Source organism: Coregonus clupeaformis, chromosome 19 (assembly GCF_020615455.1).
Source record: "Coregonus clupeaformis isolate EN_2021a chromosome 19, ASM2061545v1, whole genome shotgun sequence".
NCBI lineage: Eukaryota > Metazoa > Chordata > Actinopteri > Salmoniformes > Salmonidae > Coregonus > Coregonus clupeaformis.
The window spans coordinates 43,342,611-43,370,513 of NC_059210.1; the positions used below are offsets into that span (position 1 = coordinate 43,342,611).

General features: G+C 45.2%; 1 protein-coding gene across 1 annotated transcript in view; it reads left to right on the forward strand.

Moving 5' to 3' along the window:
- The window catches only part of LOC121531351 (semaphorin-3D-like), a 110,328-nt gene that overhangs the window by 13,624 nt on the left and 68,801 nt on the right, over nucleotides 1–27,903 (forward strand). Inside the window, exons 2-3 of the mRNA XM_041836588.2 lie at nucleotides 2,611–2,866; nucleotides 15,647–15,807. Coding sequence (XP_041692522.1) covers nucleotides 2,662–2,866; nucleotides 15,647–15,807 — 366 coding nt within the window. The 5' untranslated portion in view covers nucleotides 2,611–2,661. The remainder of the gene's footprint in view (nucleotides 1–2,610; nucleotides 2,867–15,646; nucleotides 15,808–27,903) is intronic.

Here is a 27,903-nt window from a genome sequence, read left to right on the forward strand (position 1 = left end):
AAGCATTTGCAGTGCAACACAATAGGCTGGTAGGGACATAAAACGCTCAGCATTTAAACAACATTTTGTTGTATTAAATCATTATAGTCTATAAATTGTGCATATAGGCTGTGACATACTTAGAATGAAATACTTATATTAGTGCCTTTGAATTCATTTTTAGAATTCATTTTTAGAAACACGAGTTTGGCCAGTCTGTGGCTTTAGGCTCATGAGATGGTGCCTGGAGAGCAGGCCTAATAACCCAATCAAAACGGAAATCTCCTTGAACATGGGAATATGCCAGGCCTATTTGGCCAAAATCAATTATGGCCTATTATATAGATAATCGGATATGCATTCGTAGGTCACTCTGGATAAGACAGTCTGCTGAACTACTAAAATGTAAAAAATGTAGAACAAAAATGAAGGAAATGTTTAAGAGATCAGATTTTTTGTTTAGAAATACTTTGCTACAATGGCACACTTAGTTATCTACGCTCCTCGTTCCTTTCTTTTAGCATGTGCACATAGTAAGTACACCATCATGCTTTCGGTATACATGTCTTTTCAGATTTCACAATGATTATTTAGTTGTGGACACTACATCACCGCACTCCCTCTCTTGCTCTTGGTCCTCATCTTTGTAAGTCACCTTGATTTAGTACCTGTGTGTTCTATCAGTTTCTTTATGAAAATATTTAGCGAACTCCATGACAGTAGCTAAAGCAAGGGGCTATAGCAGTACACAAGTAGACTACAAATGCATGCTGGGCCGGGCATGCCCTGAGCTCGTGATGTGAGCACTACTGGAGCGCTACTGGAGCGAAATTGGAGCGGGTGAGAAGGCCGACTATTCAGCCTTTGGGAATCTCGCTCCGCGCTCCAGTCTAATTGGGCACGCTCACATACTCTGGTTCCAATCAAGCATAGAAAGTTGTTGTTTTTTATTTTTGTTTTAAGCCTCTCCCAAACCTTAACCCTTACCTTAACCATTCACAGCTAATGCCTAACCTTAAGATTTCTGAGTTAATGTCTAAACTTAACCCTAACCTTAAAAGTTTGGAGTGAATGCCTAAACGTAACCTTAAACACTTTTTAAACTTGACGTTTGGAACAACTTTTAAATGGATGAACATCTAATTCTGACGTGAGACTGTGAGAGCTTGTTGTACTGCCTCAGCTCTGATTCCTGTTTGTCTAAACAGGGGTGATATGGTGTATCTCTCTCTCTCTCTCTCTCTCTCTCTCTCTCTCTCTCTCTCTCTCTCTCTCTCTCTCTCTCTCTCTCTCTCTCTCTCTCTCTCTCTCTCTCTCTCTCTCTCTCTCTCTCTCTCTCTCGATCTCTCTCTCACTTGTTTTCTGTTGTAGAATGTGTCTATGTAGAATTAATCCGATTAATTCATTTAGTCTGACATTATTTATGTTCAACCTAGACAGGCTGACATATGTTATCTGTGTGGGGGGCAGAGAGAGAGCTAGAGTGAGGAGAGAGAGGGATGTAGTGAAAGAGAGACGGTGAGAGAGGGGAGGATCTGCATTCTTTTGTGATTGGTTAGTTAATCATTTACTAGATGGGATATGCGGGATGTGTTGGGATGTATCACTGCAAGGAAATAACAGATGTTATGAGAGTTCATGACACTGCAGTGTTATTAGTTACTCAGCCCTACAGGTCTCTCCACTTGTGTCACCCTTAGTCTCACCCCTAGTGTCACCTCTGAACCTCTACTGATTAAATAATGACCAATAAGTCAATGTCCTCTTACCGTAGGCTGCCCCTAAACACTTTGCTGTACTCTCTATCCATCCTGTCCTGTCTAACGGCAGTATTATTGGTATAAACATGGTCTTAACAGCGCTCTGATGTAGCATTAAGAGACAGACTGGACTTAGAAAATTTATAACAGAAGACAAAGGAATTGTTGAGACTGGGTCATCAGCCTAATGCAGAACCATGGGCTAGAATAATTTTGGCATTTAGGTACAGATGCCATATCTTAATTTGATCATCATGTTGTTGCAGGAATTTTCCTGCACTACAGGAAATGCAAACTTGTAGTGTATTCAAAGTTTAAAAAGGCTTATAAAGTTTTTTCATAAAAAAATGTCAGACTTGATTTGCCCTAACGAAACATTTATCAACCCCTACAAAAAAGGTTGATTATTTATAATCCGCATAATAATTCACATTTCCTGTTGCTGCAGGATTATTTTCCTGCTGTAGCAAACTGGCTCAAATTTAGGTCCTACATATATACATAATTAAATGTGTTTAGCATGAGAAAGAAAGAGACAGATAGAGAAGGAGAGCGGGAGAGAAGCGAGGAGAGAGAGAGTTTAGAAAGAAGGATGGATGTGTGAAAGACGACGGCTGTTTTTGTTGGCCTGACCTTTTGTTTTGGGCAAACAGATTTAGATGGACACAAAAGGAGAGGCAGGGACAGGCAACAGCTGATGTAGGCCTGGTACAGAGGACATGCATGCCTATAGGTACCATGTAGAAACAGCTGAATACACCCATGCAGGGATAGAGAGGGAGAGAGAGAGGGAGAGAGAGGGGGAGCAAGAGAAGAGAGAGACCTCCCTTAACTCTTTAATTTCTGACATTACTTTCCTCCTCCTTTCAAGACTGTTGAGAAACAGTAGTGGAAGAGAGAGGAATACCTCCACTCTCTCATCATGAAGACTGGAGGAAGAAATCCTGATCCTGGGGAGAGGAGCCAGGGTGAGAGGCTGTCCGGGAGCTCTGCTGGAAGTCAGGGGAGGATTAGGCTGTCTCTAGCCCACCCAGGGCTGCTGCTTCTGGGGATAGTACTGCTGGTCCTCCTGCCTTCTGGAGAAAGTGTCAAACAGAATGTACCCAGAGTCAAACTCACCTACAAAGGTAAGAGACTAGGATCTATGGTACAATAATGACATGCTGATGCACTGATGGCAAAATGATGGCTTTTATTTAGGACAAATTAAAGAATCATGTTCAATATATGACTTAACCACATAAAATGGATTCTACTAGTTTTAATAGATTCTTTAGCTGGGAGGATTAACTAGCTATGACCCACCAGTAGGTCCTGAACCAACATTTTGGGTACCAGCGATCTAACTTTAGGTTGGCATGGGTTGTTGGCAACATGCTCTAACCAAGAAATTACCGGCAGATCTACAAAGAGGGAACATGATATCTACAACAGAGGTAGAACATAATATATGCAGCAGTGCAACACACACAGGAGCTGTTTCTCTATCATCATGCCAGCTATTTCAATTACTCCTCTATGTGAACACCAGCTACCTGCAGTATTTTTTATCCTCAGCTGCGGTGAATTACCCGTAAATTAGCCGTTCTCTGGCCCACTGTCTAGATGATTGTTCTGACTTCTATCTCTCTCTTCTTCCCTCTCTTTTTGATTGTTTTAGTTTTCTCTTACTTCACTTTTTATTTTTCGGCTCCTGTGAGTTCGACCTTAGGGAACACAACTGCTATCAGAACACACATACACACATGTACAACGATAAAGGCTCCCTTGGCCCCTGTGTTAAAATATATGAGGCGTGAAAGATCACTTGAAAACAGAGAGATGTCGGGGGTCCATACTGTTGTGTTGTGTTTATCATGCTATAAAACTACAACAACTCTACATACAGTCTCTTTAGCCATCACTGTATGACAACTCTATATTGGCTTTTGTCTCTACAGTAAGGTACATCTAATTTACACACTGTTAACATGTTAAAATTCTGAAGCATTTATAGTGGTGATGATGAATATGCAAACATTAAAACAAATTTAAATACACATGTACTTTATAGAGTTCTATATTTATACAGAAATAAATAATTAGTACATGTATATCATGAAGTTCTTCATAGAAGTATGCAGCTCGGTCTGCCATGTGTGTATATCACCCCTATGTCTGGGTCTGGGCCTGGGTCTGGGTCTGGGCCTGGGTCTGGGCCTGGGTCTGGGCCTGGGTCTGGGCCTGGCCTGGGTCTGGGCCTGCGTCTGGTCCTGGGTTTGGGTCTGGGTCTGGGCCTGGGTCTGGGCCTGGGTCTGGGCCTAGGTCTGGTTCTGGGCCTGGGGTAGCTGTGGTTCTCTGTGTGTGTCAGTGTCTTTAGTGTTGGGTAAACTAGAGACTGTGTTTGTTTTGAGTCCCCAAAGGGAAGCTTTGGCTCCTTAAAAACCCATTTTAGCTCCAAAGCAAAACTAAAGTTTCAACTCTAACAAAAGCCCTACAGTAACGCAAACTCCCAAACCACCCATACAAACCTCATTACAAGCTTTACTCTGACTCTAACCTCCTGATGTCTGTGCAAACCCCAGTGCAACCCCTACTTCAACCCTGACCACCAAACCCTGATCTAACGCCTAACCCCTAAAACCCAAACTCCAACACAAACTCACTAGTTCACATTCACTACTCTAACCCCCATACAAACCCCCTCACCCCAATTCCAACTCTCACCCCCTAACCCCAACCTCCTGCCCTGGCTGAGTCTCTTACAAACCCAGCATGGCTGAAAATATATGCTCCTTTACATGTTGATAGTTTCCAACATAAATACATTGTAGTACATAAATTGAATAGGAATAATATCTGTCTGAAACACTATTTATTTAGCAATTTGGCCTGTAGAAATATGCATGTTCAGCTCTGCATCTTGCATTGCTTCATGCCAGTTGAAAACGTGTGCCATGTAATTCAGCAAAACTAATATATTCAGAATGTTATCAGATGCCATATTGGCATCAAAGGTTCCAGGACAATCCCATTCCATTGACAATCCACATTAGATGTTGTTTTCATGGGACATTTGGTGTTAACACTGTGGATAGTTTGCTGATCTCTGTATACAGCCTCTGTACAAATCTGGCTGTTGTTAAGGTTCTGTCTCATGTCCAGTCATTTGTGAATAAGGGCGTTTTCACACATATGTTTAAATCAGACTATTTGTTACATTGTATTTTTCTCATTTGTTTAGTTGGTTCTACATTGCCAAATGTCAAACAAACAAAAATTCCTAAACAAAACCATGCGCCCGTGCAAGTCATTTGTTTATTGGACAAAAATGCTCATGTTAAATTCATTTATAATTATCATGAAGCATCACCTGTGTGTCCCAATCTTAATATTACTTTCGCTTTGGTCTTCCAACAACATGCGGGAGGAAACAGCACAATAGCCGCTCTAACTGCTGTGTGAATAGGCTATATTCAGTAGCCTATATCCCCGCTATAGCCCATGTCTGCCCTAATAACGGATGCGCTCATAAATGTGCTGCAACTCACGGAATGGTTCAGAGATCTCAGTCAAACAACCAATAATAAATAATGCGCGACTCTGGTTATTTTCCTATGTTTGGAATGGACTGCGTTCTCACCAGCAGCGAACCGCACCACGGTACGAATTTAATCTGACCGAGACCACCCTTTTTGAGCGAACCACGGTGCGTTGTTAAGTGCGCTCCCGAGTGCGGATAGAATGTTCATACCAGTCCAAACGAACTGAACTAAGGGTGTAAATGCACCAGAGTTCGGTAAAACCTCACCAAACCATTTTGCAGTGAAAGCCCCAGAATGGCTCTGAGAGTGTCACAAGCCGGGTTAGAACTCCGGTCTCAGATGTGTAGAGCTGGGGGTACTACCCCTTAGCCACAGAGGAAATGTTGTAGGACCCAAATGAAACACCCAAGGCAATACTCCAGGCAAGTAGATTTAATATTCCAAAACAGGAGGCAAAACAAAACAACTCCACGAGGGGAGAAAAACAAACTAAAGATAACTTCAACAACTTACTAGGACAGACACGGTGAGGCAAAGCAGGAGACACACAGTCAGGACGCAATAACCAAGTGAGAAACAAGGGGAAAACACACAGCTAAAATACTCAAGGGGAAACAAGGCACAGGTGACATAGATAAGCTAATTAGGACACATGAGGAAAAACTAAGGCAAAGGGAACACAGCTGACCTCTAGAGGCCAGGAGACAAACAGGGGAAGCAGGAAGCTGACAGGACCCCCTCCTCTAGGAACGACTCCTGACGTTCCTTCCAGAACACCCTGGCCCCAGGGTGCGAAAATCTCGGATCAACCCTGGGTCCAGGATGTCCCTGGCTGGAACCCAGGAGCGCTCCTCTGGCCCGTAGCCCTCCCAGTCCACCAGATACTGCAGAGAGTTCTGGACCCTCCGGGAGTCCAGTATCCGGCGGACTGTGTAGGCTGGCTGGCCGTCTATGATCCTGGAAGGTGGCGGGGGTCTGTGTGGGGGGCAAAAGGAGAAGACAAGACAGGTTTAAGGAGTGAAACATGGAAAGTGGGGTTAACTCTAAGGGAGCGAGGCAGAACTAAACGATACGACACAGGGTTAACCTTTCTAGAAATGCGGAAAGGGCGATGTATCTCTGGGAAAGCTTCTTGGATTCGACCCGGAGGGGCAAGTTCTTAGTGGCCAACCAAACTCTCTGACCAGCTCGGAAACTAGGGGCCGTCCGGCGGTGGCGATTAGCCTGACTTTGGTATCTCTGGGAGGTCCGAAGGAGGGTACACCTGGCCTTCTTCCAGGTCCGCCTACAGCGTTGGACAAAGCGCTGGGCCGAGGGAACACCAACTTGCGCCTCTTCCTCTGGAAACAAAGGAGGGTTGTAACCGAACTGGCATTCGAAGGGGGACAATCCGGTGGCTGAGGACTGGAGGGTGTTGTGGGCATATTCAGCCCAAATGATATAGGTGGCCCAAGACGTGGGATTACTGGCCGCCATACACCGCAGGGTGGTCTCCAGATCCTGATTAATCCGTTCCGTTTGGCCATTAGACTCTGGATGGAATCCTGACGATAGGCTGGCTGTGGCCCCAATAAGCCTGCAGAAGGCCCCCCAAAACCGGGACGAGAATTGGGGACCTCGGTCAGAGACCACGTCCAGGGGAATGCCAAATATCCGGAAGACATGGTTCATGAGGAGCTCAGCAGTCTCCTTAGCCGAGGGCAGCTTGGGCAGGGGAATAAACCGGGCAGCCTTAGAGAAACGGTCTACCACCACAAGGATGACGGTGTTGCCCTGGGATAGAGGAAGTCCCGTAACAAAGTCCAGCGAAAGGTGTGACCATGGCCTTCGAGGAACAGGTAAGGGATGGAGCAGTCCCTGGGGTCGCTGGCGTGTCGACTTTTCCCTGGTTGCACACAGGGCAGGCCTCAACGTAGACCTGCACGTCCTTCTTGATGGACGGCCACCAAAACCGCCGTCGGAGGAACTCCAGTGTGCGAGCACTGCCAGGATGGCATGTCAAGGGCGACTCATGACCCCACTGCAAGACGCGGGCCCCGAACCGAGAGAGGAACGTACAGGCGACCGGCAGGACCACCGCCTGGATCGGGCTCATGGGCAAGAGCTTCTCGTACCCCTCTTTCTAGTTCCCACTGAAGAGGTGCGACGATCCTAGACCTCGGAATAATCGATGCCAAGGGCTTCTCTTGTACCTCGGGAGAATAGACTCGAGACAGAGCATCCGGCTTGACGTTCTTGGTGCCAGGTCGGTAAGTCAGGATGAACTGGAATCGATTAAAGAAAAGGGACCATCGCGCTTGCCGAGGGTTCATCCGCTTAGCCTGTTGGAGATATTCCAGGTTCTTGTGGTCTGTGAGAACCTGGAAAGGGTGCTGAGCCCCTCAAGCCAATGGCGCCACTCTTCCAAGGCCAGTTTAACCGCAAGCAACTCTAGATCCCCCACGTGGTAGTTGCGCTCGGCCTCAGACAGGCGGCGAGACATGAAGGCACAAGGGTGTAATCTCCCATCCGCACCCCTCTGTGACAGGACGGCTCCCACCCCCCACCTCTGAGGCGTCCACCTCCACCACGAAAGGTCTCTCTGGGTCAGGGGTCACCAGAATCGGAGCAGAAGTGAAGCGGCGCTTGAGATCCTCGAAGGCCCCTGCTGCTTCCGGACCCCAGTGAATCTTGGTCCCTCCTCCCTTGGTAAGCGTCGTCAAGGGGGCTACCACCGAGCTGAAATTCTTGATGAACTTCCGATAGAAGTTAGAAAAGCCAATGAACCGTTGGAACCTCCTTGACCGTGGCAGGTGTGGGCCAATCGTGGACCGCCTTGACCTTCTTGGGATCCATCTCTAGGTGCCCGGGAGTGACAATAAACCCAAGAAACTGAGTCTGAGAAACATGAAATTCACACTTCTCAGGCTTAACGTAGAGGTGATTGTCAAGGAGCCTCTGGAGAACCCGGCTAACATGCCCCTCATGCTCCTTCAGTGACCTCGAGAAGATGAGGATATCGTCCAGGTACACGAAGACGAACAGATTAAGCATATCCCGGAGAACATCATTAATCAGGGCTTGGAATACTGCGGGGGCATTGGTGAGCCCGAACGGCATCACCCGATATTCATAGTGTCCCGTGGGCGTGTTGAACGCCGTCTTCCATTCGTCTCCTGGCCGGATCCGCACGAGATGGTAAGCATTGCGGAGATCCAGCTTAGTAAAAATGGAAGCCCCTTGAAGCAGCTCAAAAGCAGTGGCCATGAGAGGAAGAGGGTATCGATTCCGAACCGTGATCTTGTTGAGTCCCCGGTAATCAATACAAGGCCTCAGACCCCCGTCTTTCTTTTCAACAAAAAAGAAGCCCGCCCCAGCTGGGGAAGTAGAGGCATAGATGAGGCCGGCTGCCAAGGACTCCTTAATGTAAGTGTCCATAGCTGCGTGCTCGGGGGAGGACAAGGAAAAGATCCGACCTCTAGGAGGGCAGCACCCAGGGAGTAGATCAATGGCACAGTCATAAGTGCGATGAGGCGGTAAGGCAGTAGCCCGGGCCTTGCTGAACACTGTTTTGAACCGATGGTAAACACTGGGGACTCGGGAGACGTCAACAGACTCTTGAAACTGGGTACTAGGGGCTGAGGAACTCTGAAGCATGCAGGTGAGTTGGCAAGTGGGACCCCAGCTAAGAATGGTGCCAGTAGGCCAGTCGATCTGGGGATTATGTCTGCATAGCCAAGGGTGACCCAGGATAATAGGATACTCGGGAGAGTCAATGAGATAGAAGGTCTCCTCCTGCTGGTGTTGAGAGATGGTAAGTCGCAGGGACTGAGTCGCCTCAGTAACTTTTCCTGGTTCCAGAGGTCGGCCATCTAAGGCTGTAACTGCCTGGGGTTGAGGAAGTAGTTGGGTAGGGATCTTAAGTTCCTTAGCCAAGGTTACATCCATAAAATCACCTGCGGCACCGGAATCGATCATAGCCTGGACCCGATGCTGGTGGCCCTCCCAGGACAGAGTGGCTGGAATAGCTAGGACCGCGTTAGTAGGAGGAGCTCTAATTTTCCCCATCACAACCCTCCTGTAGCTGGGCGGGGACAGGCGTTTCCCAAAGCTCGGGGCAAGTGGAGCGGAAGTGGCCGGCAACCCCGCAGTAGAGGCACCCGACGGCTCCCTCATGCGACGTTCCCTTTCGTTGGAAGAAAGCCTGGAACGGCCTAACTGCATGCTCTCCGGGGAATCTTGGGGCAGTTCAGGAGCCGGGGCAGCTCTGAATGACGGAGTCCAAACAGGAGAAACAGAGCTGCTCAGAGGAACTTGGGACTGAGACACCTGACGGCGAGCCGTTCTCCGCTCTCTTAGACGATTGTCCAGGCGGATGGCCAAGGCTATGAGGACTCGAGATCTTCAGCTGGTTCACGGGTGGCTAACTCATCTTGAAGGGGCTCAGATAACCCTCCCTGAAAGCAGACCCTCAGCGCTTCATCATTCCATCCGCTCCTTGCTGCTATGGTTCGGAACTCAATGGCAAAATCTGCCGTGCTTCGGGGGCCCTGACGGAGAGACAGTAGGCGCTTGGAAGCCTCCCGCCCACTGACAGGATGATCGAACACCCGCTTGAATTCTTCTACAAATGCAGCGTGGGAGTCACAACAGGCCTCCTGGGACTGCCACACCGCAGAGGCCCAGGCGAGCGCCTTGTCTGAAAGAAGGGTAATGAGGTAGGCAATCTTGGAACGGTCTGTGGGAAAACTTGAGGGTTGGAGCTCGAAGGTGAGGGAGCATTGGGTGAGGAAACCCTGACAAGAGCTTGGATCCCCAGAAAAGGGCTTGGGAGGTGGTAGTCGGGGCTCCGCCAACCGAGAAGGCCTGTCGTCACTGGGAGGTGACCGGGGGAAGGGGGAGAACCAAGGAGGCGTTCAAAGAGCTGGTGAAGGGAACTCATCATTTCGGCCAGGAGTTGAGAATGTCTAGCCATCAGCTCCTCTTGTCGGCTGAGAACGGCTTCATGGCGCTGGAAAGAAGCCTCATGTCGAATGATCACCGCCAACAGGTCCTGGGAACTGAGTGTTTCTGGGTCCATGATTGACTTGGTTATTCTGTCACAAGCCGGGTTAGAACTCCGGTCTCAGATGTGTAGAGCTGGGGGTACTACCCCTTAGCCACAGAGGAAATGTTGTAGGACCCAAATGAAACACCCAAGGCAATACTCCAGGCAAGTAGATTTAATATTCCAAAACAGGAGGCAAAACAAAACAACTCCACGAGGGAGAAAAACAAACTAAAGATAACTTCAACAACTTACTAGGACAGACACGGTGAGGCAAAGCAGGAGACACACAGTCAGGACGCAATAACCAAGTGAGAAACAAGGGGAAAACACACAGCTAAAATACTCAAGGGGAAACAAGGCACAGGTGACATAGATAAGCTAATTAGGACACATGAGGAAAAACTAAGGCAAAAGGGGAACACAGCTGACCTCTAGAGGCCAGGAGACAAACAGGGGAAGCAGGAAGCTGACAGAGAGTGTATTAACCTTTCTGCCCTCAGGCTTTGGGGTGTTAGTAAAGCTCCATGTTAGGTTGTCTCTGTTAAGAGGAGTGAAGGATGAAATCCATCAAAGCAAAATCATTCCTGATTCACTCACACTTCAAAAATAACATCACCCCCTCTCTGAAAACACAGTCTGTAAAGTCAAACTCTCCATCAAAGTCAATCATGTCTGATTGAACGCACTCCTCCAAAGCATCTTCATCCCTTTATGATCACACACTTCAAACACACACATCATCCCTGGCTGAATGAACTGGAGTTCAGAAAGCTGATTCTCCGTGAACTTTCCTCTCAATAACCATCAGCCAATGTTTCTCCTCCACTCTAAAAGAGGTGAAAGAGTTCAGGATTTTCCAAGAGGGAGAACAATCAGCAACATAGCACTGTGTTGTGCTGAACAACATTCAAGGTCCTCTGATATGCTAGCCCTAGCTCTAGTACTCTGAAACCTTTCTCTCAGTGTCTGTGCGGATCCATCATAAACATGTATGGCTTCAGTACGGCTCCCGTCCAATGACACACAGCAAAATTATACTAAGATAATCTAAATATTATCACAGCAGACTTTCTTATTGTTTTTGTGTGTATTTTCAAAAACCTGACATGAGCTGTGATGACAGAATGAGGGTACATGTGCTACTGTCATACTAGTGGCTCCTTGCCAATGTACTAGAGGGACAGTTTGTCTATGATGTAACGTTATAATAGATAATATATTTACATTTACATTTTAGTCATTTAGCAGATGCTCTTATCCAGAGCAACCTACAGTTAGTGAGTGTATACATTTTTCATACTGGCCCCCCATGGGAATCGAACCCACAACCCTGGCGTTGCAAGTGCCATGCTCTACCAACTGAGCTACAGGAGGCCTATTTTAGGACAGTTTAGCAATAATACAAGCAAATATTCTACAGAGTTAATCTGACTGGCCCTCTCTCTATAAACCCATGTAAATCAGTTGTTCCATAACCCACATTCTGACCCAGATCAAGACAAGCAGTTTTATTTATAGCTGTGAGTTATATGTAACTGTTAAGCCATGTTCTCCATCTCTCTTCGCTAGAGGAACACTTCCATGTCTGGAAATGTCTGAGCCATGCTTTAGATTTTTCAAAGCTAATTCCTTTCTCTTGCAGAGTTTGATGGGTCGATGGTTCTCTGATATTTCCACAGTGTTCCTATACAGTATAGCGGGAGTGTTAACCCTTACACTAGTGATGACATTCCTATCTAAAAATAAGGTTTTACATTACATTGATTTAGTTTTACTGAAGATCTCAAGGTTTTAACGCCATGATCGAATTAACTTCACATAATTTGTAGATTCTCTACAGACTATCTACAGACTATAAGTAACATTTAAACCAACCATCTACTAACCTTAACCCTGTTCCTAACCCTAAACTTTACCCTTACCCTAACCCTAGCCTTAACCCTTACCTAACCCTTATTCTAAACCTAACCCTAACCGTAACCTTAGCAAACATATTTTGTTGATAGTATGAGCAGATGGATCATCCGGACTATCCAAATAAAGTGTGACCAAACTATAATGCATTTTCCTGCAGGATATCCATCTGTCTATCATAAGCAGAGAGATCTTTGTTACTGTCACTGTTGATTCCCATCATCAGAGAACAGGGTGAGGAGGAGAGGAAAGGAAGCCTCTTAGTCACCATAGTTAACACACCCTGGGCTGTGGCACTGTAGCTATCACATGCACACGCACACACAGTCCATCAGTGGGGTTATCTTAAGGCCTGATGCTAGCCACTGGCCGACGTGATATGCTATCTAACTCAAATAAACCAGTAGATCAGAGCTCCATGGGGATAATCAGGGGCTGCTGAATGGGGCTGATGGCTCACCTCCCTGGGGAGTAACTGCAAAGAGAGGGGGGGCATGGCTGGAGCTCAGAGCGCTAAGCTAAGTGCTAACAGTGAGGCTAAACAGGGACTATCCCTGGATTCCCATTGCTGTGTGTTTACAGTGCAGATTACAGAGTTAACCAAGGGTTAGCACAGCTAAGCTCTCTGTAGGTTTAGTGTGGAGAGGGCACAGGGGCTCTGCGTGTGTGTGTGTGTGTTTGTGAGAAAGAGAGATATGAGTTTGTGAGTGTGTAGGTGGAGGTAATAGGGGTTGAGAGAGGGGGTCTAAAACTTTAAATATTGGTTGTGAGTAACCTTCCTAAGCCTTCACACTCTAAGGCTAATCACAGTGTCAATCTTCTCACAGTGACCACCCACACACACACTGAGATCTCTGGAGTCACCAGCCTTCATTCACCCAGCATAGAAACAAAGTCAACATCACCTCAATGTGGGGGAATCTGGAGTGAGGGAGGGTGTGTGTGTGTGCTTGAGTCTGGGTCAATAAGAGAAGTAAAGGACCATGTTAGCTACAGGGGTTTGGGAAACTCACCCAAATCAATTACCCTGAACAAGAAAAGTACACTACTCACAAACTTGATTTCCTGAAATATTTAGTCCATGTATGTGGTGCATAAAATAACGATTGCAACAGCATTTGACCTATGGAGAGATTAGACTAGGTTAGACAGGTGAATGGACATGAAAACATGCATACATACCTCTCAATGGTCTGTCTCAAAAGCTCAGCTTTCATTATTATAATATATGTACAGTGCCTTGCAAAGGTATTCATCCCCCTTGGCATTTTTGCTATTTTGTTGCATTACAACCTGTAATTTAAATAGATTTTTTATTTGGATTTCATGAAATGGACATACACAAAATAGTACAAATTGGTGAAGTGAAATTTAAAAAAGAACTTGTTTCAAAAAATTCTACAACATAAATAACAGAAAAGTGATGCTTTTATATGTATTCACCCCCTTTGCTATGAAGCCCCTAAATAAGATCTGGTGCAACCAATTACCTTCAGAAGTCACATAATTAGTTAAATAAAGTCCACCTGTGTGCAATCTAAGTGTCACATGATCTGTCACATGATCTCAGTATATATACACGTCCTGAAAGGCCCCAGAGTCTGCAACATCACTAAGCAAGGGGCACCACCAAGCAAGCGGCACCATGAAGACCAAGGAGCTCTCCAAACAGGTCAGGGACAAAGTTGTGGAGCAAACAGATCAGGGTTGGGTTATAAAAAAATATACAACACTTTGAACATCCCACGTAGCACCATTAAATCCATTATTTTAAAAAATGGAAAGAATATGGCACCACAACAAACCTGCCAAGAGAGGGCCGCCCACCAGAACTCACGGACCAGGCAAGGAGGGCATTAATCAGAGAGGCAACAAAGAGACCAAAGATAACCCTGAAGGAGCTGCAAAGCTCCAAAGCGGAGATTGGAGTATCTGTCCATAGGACCACTTTAAGCCGTACACTCCACAGAGCTGGGCTTTACGGATGAGTGGCCAGAAAAAAGCCATTGCTTGGGGGTGTTATGCACGCTCAAGTTTTCAGTTTTTTGTCTTATATCTTGTGTAAATCAAATGATACAAACCCCCCCAAAAATCAATTTTAATTACAGGTTGTAAGGCAACAAAATACGAAAAATGCCAAGTGGGGTGAATACTTTCGCAAGCCACTGTATATTTTTTACTCTAGAAGAAAGTATTCATGGATGAGCCAGAGATATTCAAGGTTGACTTAGGTGTGGATGGCAGGTGCTGAGGTGTATGGATTACGGCACGTGCACAGAGGTTATTGCCGTACGGTACATTTTACATAGTCTTCACAATCCATGCGCCGCATCACAACAAATATAATCACATTAGCAACTTCTTCGGTGGTTTACTACTGGTACCTCATGGCAAAGCAATGCACACGTTTAAAAAATCCGACGCATGCAGCACACTGCACGCTAGTACGGCAGACGAGTCGCAGCAGTGCTGATTGCCTCCCAATGAAATGAATGGACTTATGCCGTAGCGCATACAGTTTGACGCAACCGGTGTGCACGAAGCGTTAGTGTATGGATGTATGAGAGCTATTCCCCCCCGGAACTCCAACTGTAATGTTGATCAGGGTTCAATCTGATCCTAGTCTTGACAGATGTGACATCAGTTCAATAGTCAGATTTAACCATCTGTAGGTTTAGTGAAGATGTCAGGGATCTATGACAATGGTGATAGTGGGTTATTGATGATGATGCAGGTATGGAGTTGAATGAGGACAAACCCACTGACTCTTCCTCATCTCCTTCTCCATCTACAGCCAGTCAATAACACTGTGGGTTGAGGTTACTTTATCCTGGCATCTTTTACACTGTCACCGTATGAAGATATAATCTGATTATGCCTTCCTGTAATGTGAGTGTAGCATGCCCATGCATTAGCATCTCTCCGTCTACAGTCTACAGTCTGTGTGTGTGTCTATGTGTATGTATGTGTGTGTGTGTGTCTCTCTCTAAAACACACACACGCACACACACACACACACACACACACACACACACACACACACACACACACACACACACACACACACACACACACACACACACACACACACACACACACACACACACACACACACACACACACACACACACACACCATGCAATAGAAGGATTTTCAGTCTCTCTAACCAGTTAAGGTGTTGAACCATGAGACTAGAGATTAGAACATTACAGCTCATCCCAATACACACTTTACCTTGCACTACCAGATTCAGTAAACCATGTGTATTCTATGAATGCTGGACGTACCAAACCAAACTTTTTCCATGCATCAGAATGTGTGTATGTAAGTCTGCTGTGTGTGTCTTTATCTCCTTCTCTCTCTCTCTCTCTCTCTCTCTCTCTCTCTCTCTCTCTCTCTCTCTCTCTCTCTCTCTCTCTCTCTCTCTCTCTCTCTCTCAGAGCTGGTCCAGGGTGGTAGTGTATCAGTGTTCCTGAGTCCTACTGATGGTCTCCATTCCCACTCTGTGTTGTTGGATGAGGAGAGAGGCAGGCTGCTGCTGGGAGCCAGAGACTCAGTCTATCTACTGGACCCTGACAACCTCAGCAGAGCCCCCAGGAAGGTCTGCTTAACCTACACCAGCAATTCTCCTGGAGAACCATTGACTTTATTATGCAGGGGGATTGGGGGAGCTATCTTTCGAGAGCTTGGGATTATATCTACAGAAATATGATTCTGAGATATTTGGCTTTAAAGTTCCAAACCCTTGTTGGTTTGAATGGTGTCAGCAATTGTTATCTTGTATTCTTTTGAACTGAATTTGGGTATTTAGAGTACTATATAGGTAGAGAACATTAAACAGAACAAGGCTTTGTCAATAACTCAATTTTGACAAAAAAAATGCAGATAGAAATGTAGTCCCAAGCTCTCGCAATGTGAAATGAATATATCTTAGCCAGCACAGTATAATTTGGATCACCACAGTAATGTGAAAAAGGTATGAGCTGCACCTATCGGAAACAGTATAGAATCTCTCTCCAGCAGAAAGCCCTGGGCAGAACTCAAGCCTTAACAGCTGACTAGCTATAAGCCCCTGCAGACTCAAACTGCCACACCTCAGACATGCATACTCACTCATGGAATCACCCAACACTCTCCGATAAGCTCACCTACGTATGTTCCATAGACTCATTACTAGATACTATATTTAGTTTCCCATCATTATATCTGTCATTTAAACAACTAGCCAACCTGACTGTGCTTGTGCTGCATATCTTTCGCCTGACTACTGACAAGGCTATGTGGAGTGGATCTGTGAGGAATGCAGCCTAATCAGTGATGTATTGTAGTCGTTGGAAGAGTTTGTAGAGTGGTTAGAATTAGCAACAGTCAAGTGACATGGTGCACTATCTTGTCTATCAGACTGTATAACTACCGACCTTGACTTTGACCTAGAACAAGAACACACGCATGCATGCATGCTCACACACGCACGCACACACGTGCGCGCGAATGCATGCACGCGCACACACACACACAGCTGCAATTAGTACACCCATACATCAGAGGTTGTAGAAGTGAGTGCGTGTTTATGCAGCTGTGGTTGATCCCTGTGCGAGACAGTTTAGTTATTTGATCTTTATCTCGTTGTTGTAAGTCTGAGTGCTGCTCTCTAAATGTTGCCTTTCTGGTTATTGATACTGATGCTGACTAGATAGTTAGAGTAGAGCTGTGTTGATATATCCATGCTAAGATAAATAGACAGAAATAAGACATACTCAGACAGACAAACGGAGTGCACATTCATAGGTGTGTCAAATTTTCTTGAGTCTGTAACACATTATCTTACTGTCCTATTTCAACTGGTAAGAATATGATATTTACAACTATGGGTACATTTACATTTTACTATGGGTACAATGGAACTCAACATAATCCTTACTTATCTGATACAAAATGTTACCTGTTTGGAAAAATTGTACTTATTGCAATGAATCCCAAAGTTGAATCCCATGATATGCCAAGTTCTAAGTAAATAACAGGTACATTTCAGATTGTGAGATCAAGCGTGACCCAATCCTCCCGTTGTGAAACCAATGCATTGATTGATTGGTGGTATAGGATTTATGGTTCTGGGTTTCTCAAATCCAGCTCAAGCCAAAATCCTCTCACGAGCCCAGACCTGTACTGTACTATACTGTACTGTAATGTACTGTGTACTCAATATGTCAAATCATAAGACATAAGACTTGTTGTATGAATTCCATGCTGCTGGGAAATAGTATGGAATCTTAATATGCTGTCATGCGTGCATGTATGCGTGTGTATTGGTGTGTGGAGTCTGTCTAACCCAAGCGATAGCTCTCCTTGGTAGCGGGTTAGGGGTGAACACGCTAAGAATATAAGCCATTTATAACACGTTTGAACATCGGGTAACCTACATACAAAGGACACAGAACATTATCCCCCCTTTACACATTAAGATCACTGTTAAGACAGGCTGATTCCTGTCTAGGGTTTAATAGCGGGAACCGAGTTACCAAGATTTACCGGGATTTTCTCCCCAAACCCATTCTCTTTCCTGAGATAAATACTGGCGTGAAACCGGTAAATTATAATAACTTATTTATATGAATGGCGTGACGTGAAATGGAACTGTTAAATTAAATGATATGCAATGTCTAAATCTGACTTATCTACTGCCCTCTCCTCTGCTATCTGCAAAATCAATCATCAATACTCAGAGTGTGTGTGTGAGTGTGTGTGCTGTTGCAGCCTACTGTAATTAGACTTTACACAAGATATGACTTTTTCCCACGAACATATCACAACTGGTGGGAGTATTTGCCGAGAAAGACAGGAGCAAATTAGCCTAGATGCAAAAAATACAAAATATGCACGTGTGACATATCAACTCTCTGGCTTCATTCATAGGCTACATTCGACCAGTCACCCCAACGCTAGCAGCCTACCATATTTTTCTTAACATTAAGACCCCAATAGAAAACATCTCTTAGGCTACTTGTATGGCTTCTATAAATGTCATTGCTTACTATAACACGACCTCTCGATGCAGTTACGGTAGACAATGTCCACCCTTAATCTCCATCTCACATTCAAATCTCCAGACTAACGTGTGGCACTGGCAGAGGCTTAAAATATAAACTGTTGCTAATCATAAAATGGCTGATACACTATGTCCACAAAAGTGCTTGAGGAAATAGATATTTGCAACTTTGTTTCATGATATTATTGTAAGAAAAGCGAGCGCAGGGCTTACTGGTCAGATTCGCGGACAATTGATCAACGGTGCTGAGTCTCTGCTAAAGCTTATTTGTTTATTTCGCGGAGAATCTGATGTTCCTGGTCACAAAGTCACCACGATGCAACTAGCGCTCATAGTCTTAGACGTTCATCCATGTTTCTCAAACGTCAAATTTTGATGTTCTTCCAAACGTCAAATTTCAAAGTGTTTAACGTTAAGTTTAGGCATTAACTCTGAATTTTTTAGGTTAGGGTTAAGTTTAGGCATTAACTCCGAATGGTTAAGGTAAGGGTTAAGGTCTGGGATAGGCTTAGGGCTGACTCCATTTAGTCAACTGGTTGATTGTTTGGTCAATAGGCTGTTGGTCGACCGAGATTTCTTTAGTCAAAAAGTTGCAAAAAATTATAATAATTTAATGGTGTAACTACCAGCGCCGGAGAAGATGGCTGCCGTTTTACAGCCCTCTAACCAATTGTACTATTATGTGTGTTTTTCCGCGTTATTTGTAATTTATTTTGTACATAATGTTTCTGCCATCGTCTCTTATAACCAAAAAGAGCTTCTGGATATCAGGACAGCGATTACTCACCTCGTATTGGACGAAGATTTTTTCTTCAACAAGGCGGCCGCGAAGGATATCATACAGACACCCGACAAGGCCCAAATCCCCGTCATTCGCGTGAGGAAGAGACGGAGATATCGTGGACATAGATCGGGGTGCCTTGTAAGGATCCGACGGCGAGCGAGTAAACTGCCTCTTCCATCAATCCTATTAGCCAACGTTCAATCAATTGAAAATAAATTGGATGATTTAAGACTACGGTTATCCTACCAACGGGACATTAAAAACTGTAATATCTTATGTTTCACCGAGTCGTGGCTGAACGACGACATTGATAACATACAGCTAGCGGGCTATACGCTACATCGGCAGGATAGAACGGCTGACTCCGGTAAGACAAGGGGTGGCGGTCTGTGTATTTTGTAAACAACCGCTGGTGCACAAAATCAAATACTAAGGAAGTCTCGAGGTTTTGCTCGCCTGAGGTAGAGTATCTTATGATAAGCTGTAGACCACCCTATTTACCAAGAGAGTTTTCATCTATATTTTTCATAGCTGTCTATTTACCACCACAAACCAATGCTGGCATTAAGATTGCACTGAATGAGTTGTACAAGGCCATAAATCAACAGGAAAACGCTCATCCAGATGCAGCGCTCCTAGTGACTGGGGACTTTAATGCAGTGAAACTTAAATCCGTTCTACCTAATTTCTATCAGCATGTTAAATGTGCAACCAGAGGAAAAAAAACTCTAGACCACCTTTACTCCACACACAGAGACGCATACAAAGCTCTCCCTCGCCCTCCATTTGGCAAATCTGACCATAACTCTATCCTCCTGATTCCTGCTTATAAGCAAAAACTAAAGCAGGAAGCACCAGTGACTCGGTTAATAAAAAAGTGGTCAGATGACGCAGATGCTAAGCTACAGGACTGTTTTGCTAGCGCAGACTGGAACATGTTCCGGGATTCTTCAGACAGCATTGAGGAGTACACCACATCAGTCACTGGCTTCATCAATAAGTGCATCGATGATGTCGTCCCCACAGTGACCGTACGTACATACCCCAGAAGCCATGGAGTACAGGAAACATCCGCACTGAGCTAAAGGGTAGAGCTGCCGCTTTCAAGGAACGGGACTCTAACCCGGACGCTTATAAGAAATCCCGCTATGCCCTCCGACGAACCATCAAACAGGCAAAGAGTCAATACAGGACTAAGATTGAATCGTACTACACTGGCTCTGACGCTCGTCGGATGTGGCAGGGCTTGAAAACTATTACAGACTACAAAGGGAAGCACAGCCGTGAGCTGCCCAGTGACACAAGCCTACCAGACGAGCTAAACCACTTCTATGCTCGCTTCGAGGCAAGCAACACTGAAGCATGCATGAGAGCACCAGCTGTTCTGGATGACTATGTGATCACGCTCTCTGTAGCCGATGTGAGTAAGACTTTTAAGCAGGTCAACATTCACAAGGCCGCAGGGCCAGACGGATTACCAGGACGTGTACTCCGAGCATGTGCTGACCAACTGGCAAGTGTCTTCACTGGCATTTTCAACATGTCCCTGACTGAGTCTGTAATACCAACATGTTTCAAGCAGACCACCATAGTCCCTGTGCCCAAGGAATCTAAGATAACCTGCCTAAATGACTACCGACCCGTAGCACTGACGTCTGTAGCCATGAAGTGCTTTGAAAGGCTGGTCATGGCTCACATCAACACCATTATCCCAGAAACCCTAGACCCACTCCAATTTGCATACCGCCCCAACAGATCCACAGATGATGCAATCTCTATTGCACTCCACACTGCCCTTTCCCACCTGGACAAGAGGAACACCTACGTGAGAATGCTATTCATTGAGTACAGCTCAGCATTCAACACCATAGTGCCCTCTAAGCTCATCACTAAGCTAAGGATCCTGGGACTAAACACCTCCCTCTGCAACTGGATCCTGGACTTCCTGACGGGCCGCCCCCAGGTGGTAAGGGTAGGTAACAACACATCTGCCACACTGATCCTCAACACGGGGGCCCCTCAGGGTGCGTGCTCAGTCCCCTCCTGTACTCTCTGTTCACCCATGACTGCATGGCCAGGCACGACTCCAACACCATCATTAAGTTTGCCGACGACACAACAGTGGTAGGCCTGATCACCGACAACGATGATACAGCCTATAGGGAGGAGGTCAGAGACCTGGCCGTGTGGTGCCAGGACAACAACCTCTCCCTCAACGTGACCAAGACAAAGGAGATGATTGTGGACTACAGGAAAAAAAAGAGGACTGAGCACGCCCCCATTCTCATCGACGGGGCTGTAGTGGAACAGGTTGAGAGCTTCAAGTTCCTTGGTGTCCACATCACCAACGAACTATGATGGTCCAAACACACCAAGACAGTCATGAAGAGGGCACGACAAAGCCTATTCCCCCTCAGGAGACTGAAAAGATTTGGCATGGGTCCTCAAAAATGTCTACAGCTGCACCATCGAGAGCATCCTGACTGGTTGCATCACCGCCTGGTATGGCAACTGCTTGGCCTCCGACCGCAAGGCACTACAGAGGGTAGTGCGTACGGCCCAGTACATCACTGGGGCCAAGCTTCCTGCCATCCAGGACCTCTATACCAGGCGGTGTCACAGGAAGGCCCTCAAAATTGTAAAAGACTCCAGCCACCCTAGTCATAGACTGTTCTCTCTGCTACCGCACGGCAAGCGGTACCGGAGTGCCAAGTCTAGGTCCAAAAGACTTCTCAACAGCTTCTACCCCCAAGCCATAAGACTCCTGAACAGCTAATCATGGCTACCCGGACTATTTGCACTGCCCCCCCACCCCATCCTTTTTACGCTGCTGCTACTCTGTTAATTATTTATGCATAGTCACTTTAACTCTACCCACATGTACATATTACCTCAACTAGCCAGTGCCCCCGCACATTGACTCTGCAACGGTACCCCCCTGTATATATAGCCTCCCTACTGTTATTTTATTTTACTTCTGCTCTTTTTTTTCTCAACACTTTTTTTGTTGTTTTATTTTTACTTTTTTGTTAAAAATAAATGCACTGTTGGTTAAGGGCTGTAAGTAAGCATTTCACTGTGATGTCTGCACCTGTTGTATTCGGCGCATGTGACCAATACAATTTGATTTGATTTGATTTGATTTGATACAAGACACCTGTCTTATTCACACCTGTCTGAGTGGACTAATCCATTGTGGAGGCTGTGGGGATGGCACAGTCCATTACTATGACGTGCTACTGAAATTGTATATGGTTATATTCTATAAGAACAATGGTGCTAATAAAAATAATATTATTTTATAACAAATGCGCTTTCTCCCGTGTTGGATAGTGGTCGCTGTCTGCTGTTCTGAAACATCAGTGCGCTGTTAAATTTGCGCCTTTTACTAGACCATGTTGCTATGTGCATAATAGCAAAGTTAACCAGCATATTGGTGTTGAGAACAATGTGCCGGAGGCAGCAGCGGAGTTAGGAGACGAGAAAACAGCCCTTAATTGTTTAAATTGTCTAAGAAAAGTGAGGAGAGACGAAACGGAAGCTTAATTAGGTCTATAATCAATAGCCTAACTGTTACATGTGCCTGGCTTTACAAATCATCCATATACAGTACCATTCAAAAGTTTGCACACACCTACTCATTCAAGGGTTTTTCTTTAATTTTACTGTTTTCTACATTTTAGAATAATAGTGAAGATATCAAAACCATGAAATAACACATATGGAATCATGTAGTAACCAGAAAAGTGTTAAACAAATCAAAATGTATTATATAATTTGAGAGTCTTCAAATAGCCACCCTTTGCCTTGATGACAGCTTTGCACACTCTTGGCATTCTCTCAAACAGCTTCACCTGGAATGCTTTTCCAACAGTCTTGAAGGAGTTCCCACATATGCTGAGCACTTGTTGGCTGCTTTTCCTTCACTCTGCTGTCCGACTCATCCCAAACCATCTCAATTGAGTTGAGGTATGGGGATTGTGGAGGCCAGGTCATCTGATGCAGCACTCCATCAGTCTCCTTCTTGGTAAAATAGCCCTTACACAGCCTGGAGGTGTGTTGGGTCATTGTCCTGTTGAAAAACAGATGATAGTCCCACTAAGCCCAAACAAGATGGGGATGGCGTATCGCTGCAGAATGCTGTGGTAGACAAGCTGGTTTAACGTGCCTTGAATTCTAAATAAATCACAGACAGTGTCACCAGCAAAGCACCCCAACACCATAACAGCTCCTCCTCCATGCTTTACAGTGGGAACTACACATGTGGAGGTCATCCGTTCATCTACACCGCGTCTGACAAAGACACGGCGGTTGGAATAAAAAATCTCAATTTTGGACTCCAGACCAAAGGACAAATTTCCACCGGTCTAATGTCCATTGCTCGTGTTTCTTGGCCCAAGCAGGTCTCTTCTTATTATTGGTGTCCATTAGTAGTAGTTTCTTTCCAGTAATTCGACCATGAAGGCCTGATTCACACAGTCACCTCTGAACAGCTGATGTTGAGATATGTCTGTGCCTTGAACTCTGTGAAGTATTTATTTGGGCTGCAATTTCTGAGGCTGGTAACTCTAATGAACTTATCCTCTGCAGAAGAGGTAACTCTGGGTCTTCCATTCCTGTTGCGGTCCTCATGAGAGCCAGTTTCATCATAGCGCTTGATGTTTTTTGCAAATGCACTTTAAGAAACTTTAAAAGTTCTTGAAATGTTCCATATTGACTGACCTTCATGTCTTAAAGTAATGATGGACTGTTGTTTCTCTTTGCTTATTTGAGGTGTTCTTGCCATAAAATGGACTTGGTCTTTTACCAATTAGGGCTATCTTCTGTATACCCCCCTTACCTTGTCACAACACAACTGATTGGTTCAAACGTATTAAGAAGGAAATCAATTCTACAAATTAACTTTTAAGAAGCACACCTGTTAATTGAAATCAAATCAAATTGTATTTCTCTCATACATGTGTTTAGCAGATGTTATAGCGGGTGTAGTGAAATGCTTGTGCTTTTAGCTCCGACAGTGCAGTACTATCTAACAATTTCACAACATATACCCAATACACACAAAAAAGGACATGGCAATGACAGAGCGGCAAGGACTAAGATACAGAAGAATATTATAGAATAGAATGAGGTATATACATATGAGATGAGTAGTGCAAGATATGTAAACATTATTAAAGTGACTAGTGTTCCATTTCTTAAAGTGGCCAGTGATTTCAATAGGCAGCAGCAGACTCTAATGTGCTAGTGATGGCTATTTAACAGTCTGATGGCCTTGAGATAGAAGCTGTTTTTCATTTTCTCGGTCCCAGCTTTGATGCACCTGTACTGACATCGCCTTCTCGATGATAGCGGGGTGAACAGGCAGTGGCTCGGGTGGTTGATGTCCTTGATTATCTATTTGGCCTTCCTGTGACATCGGGTGCTGTATGTGTCTTGGAGGGCGGGTAGTTTGCCCCAGGTAATGCGTTCGGCAGACCGCACCACCCTCTGGAGAGCCCTGCAGTTGTGGGCGGTGCAGTTGCCGTACTAGGCGGTGATACAGCCAGACAGGATGCTCTCAATTGTGCATCTGTAAAAGTTTTTGAGGGATGTAGGTGATAAGCCAAATTTCTTCAGCCTCCTGAGGTTGAAGAGGCTCTGTTGCACCTTCTTCACCACACTGTCTGCGTGGGTGGACCATTTCAGTTTGTCGGTGATGTGTATGCCACGGAACTTGAAGCTTTCCACCTTCTCCATTGTGGTCCCGTCGATGTGGATATGGGGGTGCACCCTCTGCTGTTTCCTGAAGTCCACGATATTTCTCCTTTGTTTTGTTGATGTTGAGTGAGAGGTTATTTTCCTGGAACCACACTTCCAGAGCCCTCACCTCCTTCCTGAAGGCGGTCTCGTCATTGTTGTTAATCAAGCCTACTACTGTTGTGTCGTCGGCAATCTTGATGATTGAGTTGGAGGCATGCTTGGCCACGCAGTCATTGGTGAACAGGGAGTACAGGAGGGGGCTGAGCACGCACCCTTGTGGGACCCCAGTGTTGAGGATCAGCAAAGTGGAGATGTTGTTTCCTACCTTCGCCACCTGGGGGCAGCCCATCAGGAAGTCCAGGACCCAGTTGCACAGGACGGGGTTCAGACCCAGGGCCTCGAGCTTAATGATGAGCTTGGAGGGTACTATGGTGTTGAATACTGAGCTATAGTCAATGAACAGCATTCTTACATAGGTATTCCTCTTGTCCAGATGGGATAGGGCAGTGTTTAGTGTGATGGCAATTGCATCGTCTGTGGATCTATTGGGGCGGTAAGCAAATTGAAGTGGGTCTAGGGCGACAGGTAAGGTGATATGATCCTTGACTAGTCTCTCAAAGCACTTCATGATGACAGAGGTGAGTGCTACAGGGCGATAGTCATTTAGTTCAGTTACCTTTGCTTTCTTGGGTACAGGAACAATGGTGGCCATCTTGAAGCATGTGGGAACAGCAGACTGGGAAAGGGAGAGATTGAATATGTCCATGAACACACCAGCCAGCTGGCCTGCGTATGCTCTGAGGACGCGGCTAGGGATGCCGTCTGGGCCGGCAGCCTTGCAGGGGTTAACATGCTTAAATGTCTTAATCACGTTGGCCATGGAGAAGGAGAGGCCACAGTCCTTGATAGTGGGCCTCGTCAGTGGCACTGTGTTATCCTCAAAGCGGGCGAAGAAGGTGTTTAGCTTGTCTGGAAGTGAGACGTCGGTGTCGGCGACGTGGCTGGTTTTCTTTTTGTAGTCCGTGATTGTCTGTAGACCCTGCCACATACGTCTCGTGTCTGAGCCGTTGAATTGCGACCACTTTGTCTCTATACTGATGCTTTGCCAGTTTAATTGCCTTGCGAAGTGAATAGCTACCCTGTTTGTATTCTGCCATATTCCCAGTCATCTTGCCATGGTTGAATGCGGTGGTTCGCGCTTTCAGATTTGCGCGAATGCTGCCGTCTATCCACGGTTTCTGGGTAGGGTAGGTTTTAATAGTCACAGTGGACACAACATCACCTATACACTTCCTGATAAACTCCGTTACCGTTTCAGTGTATATGTCTAAATTATTTTCGGAAGCTACCCGGAACATATCCCAGTCCACGTGATCAAAACAATCTTGAAGCGTGGATTCCGATTGGTCAGACCAGCGTTGAATAGTCCTTAGCACGGATACTTCCTGTTTGAATTTCTGCCGATAGGAAGGGAGAAGTAAAATTAAGTCGTGGTCAGATTTGCCAAAAGGAGGGCGGGGGAGGGCCTTATAACCATCCTGGAAGTTTGAATAGCAATGGTCGAGGATTTTAGCAGCGCGAGTACAACAGTCTGATTGTTGATAGAACTTCGGCAGCCTAGTCCTCAAACAATAAATGCACACTCAGGATATGTGGTTTCCAGTTTGCGTAAGGTCCAGTGAAGTTCTTTGAGGGCCCTCGTGGTATCGGCTTGAGGGGGGATATACCCGGCCGTGACTATAACCGAATAAAATTATCTTGGGAGATAATACGGTCGGCATTTGATCGTGAGATATTCTAGGTCGGGTGAACAGAAGGACTCGAGTTCCTCTATTTTACTACAATTACACCACGAGTCATTAATCATGAAACACACACCTCCGCCCTTCTGCTTCCCGGAGAGATATTTCTTCCTGTCAGTGCGATGAACTGAAAACCCATCTGGCTGGACCGATTTCGACAGAATATCCCAAGAGAGACATGTTTCCGTGAAACAGAGTATGTGACAGGCCTTGATGTCTCTCTGGAAAGAATCCTTGCCCTTAGTTCGTCGACTTTGTTAACCAAAGATTGAACATTAGCGAGTAGAATAATTGGAAGCGGTGGGTGGTGTGCGCGCCTCCTAAGTCGGACCTGCAGGCCGCTCCGAATACGTCTCCTCCGCCGGCGATGTTTTGGTTCAGCCGCTGGAATCAGTTCAGTTGCCCTGGGGAGCGCAAACAAAGGATCTGCTTCGGGAAAGTCGTTTTCCTGGTCGTAATGCTGGTGAGTTACCGCCACTCTGATATTCAATAGTTTTTCCCGGCTGTATGTAATGATGCAAAACACTTTCTGAGCTAATAATGTAAAAAATTATATATATAAAAAACAAAATACTGCAAAGTTTCCTAAGAGCTAGTCGCGAGGCCGCCATCTTCGTCGGCGCCAGGTAATTGCATTCCAGGTGACTACCTCATGAAGCTGGTTGAGAGAATGCCAAGAGTGTACACTCTTCCAAATTGTCAAAAAAATTATATTTATAATAATAATCCTCCTTTTTCTTGATTTCCTTCTTATTGTTATTATTACTATTATTATAATTATTATGATAATCAATATAATAATAAGTAATGTCGTTATCATTAGTAGGCTTAGTATGACAGCCTTTTATAACCACCATCGAGCTGTAGGCCAAAGAGCGCATCCTGTTTAGTCTTAATACCATAACATACTTAGGCCTATATTTCAATACTTATATAGGCTACTGTATCAATCAATCATTAATTAGTTGATTTGAAATGCAATCAAGCATTTTTTTAAATAAAGCGATCCTTGAATAATTGGCGTAAACAATAAATAAACCATTCCATTTCGGAAATTGCATTCATGAATGAATGCAACTGTTTTTATTCTTTAATGTAATAAAGGCTTTACAAAAAAAAAGAAAAAAAAAAAGATTACAACAGACTCTCGGGTACGCTTATAATTTATTTTGTGTTGTTTACATTGGCCATAGTGTTGTTTACATTGTTCCAAACAGTCAGAAAAAAATATATTGTAATCCAACAGCACCTGCTTGGCACACATAATATGCATGCAGCTCTTGCTCCGTATCTTCTTTTTCTTGATCTCCAGTATTTTCCACA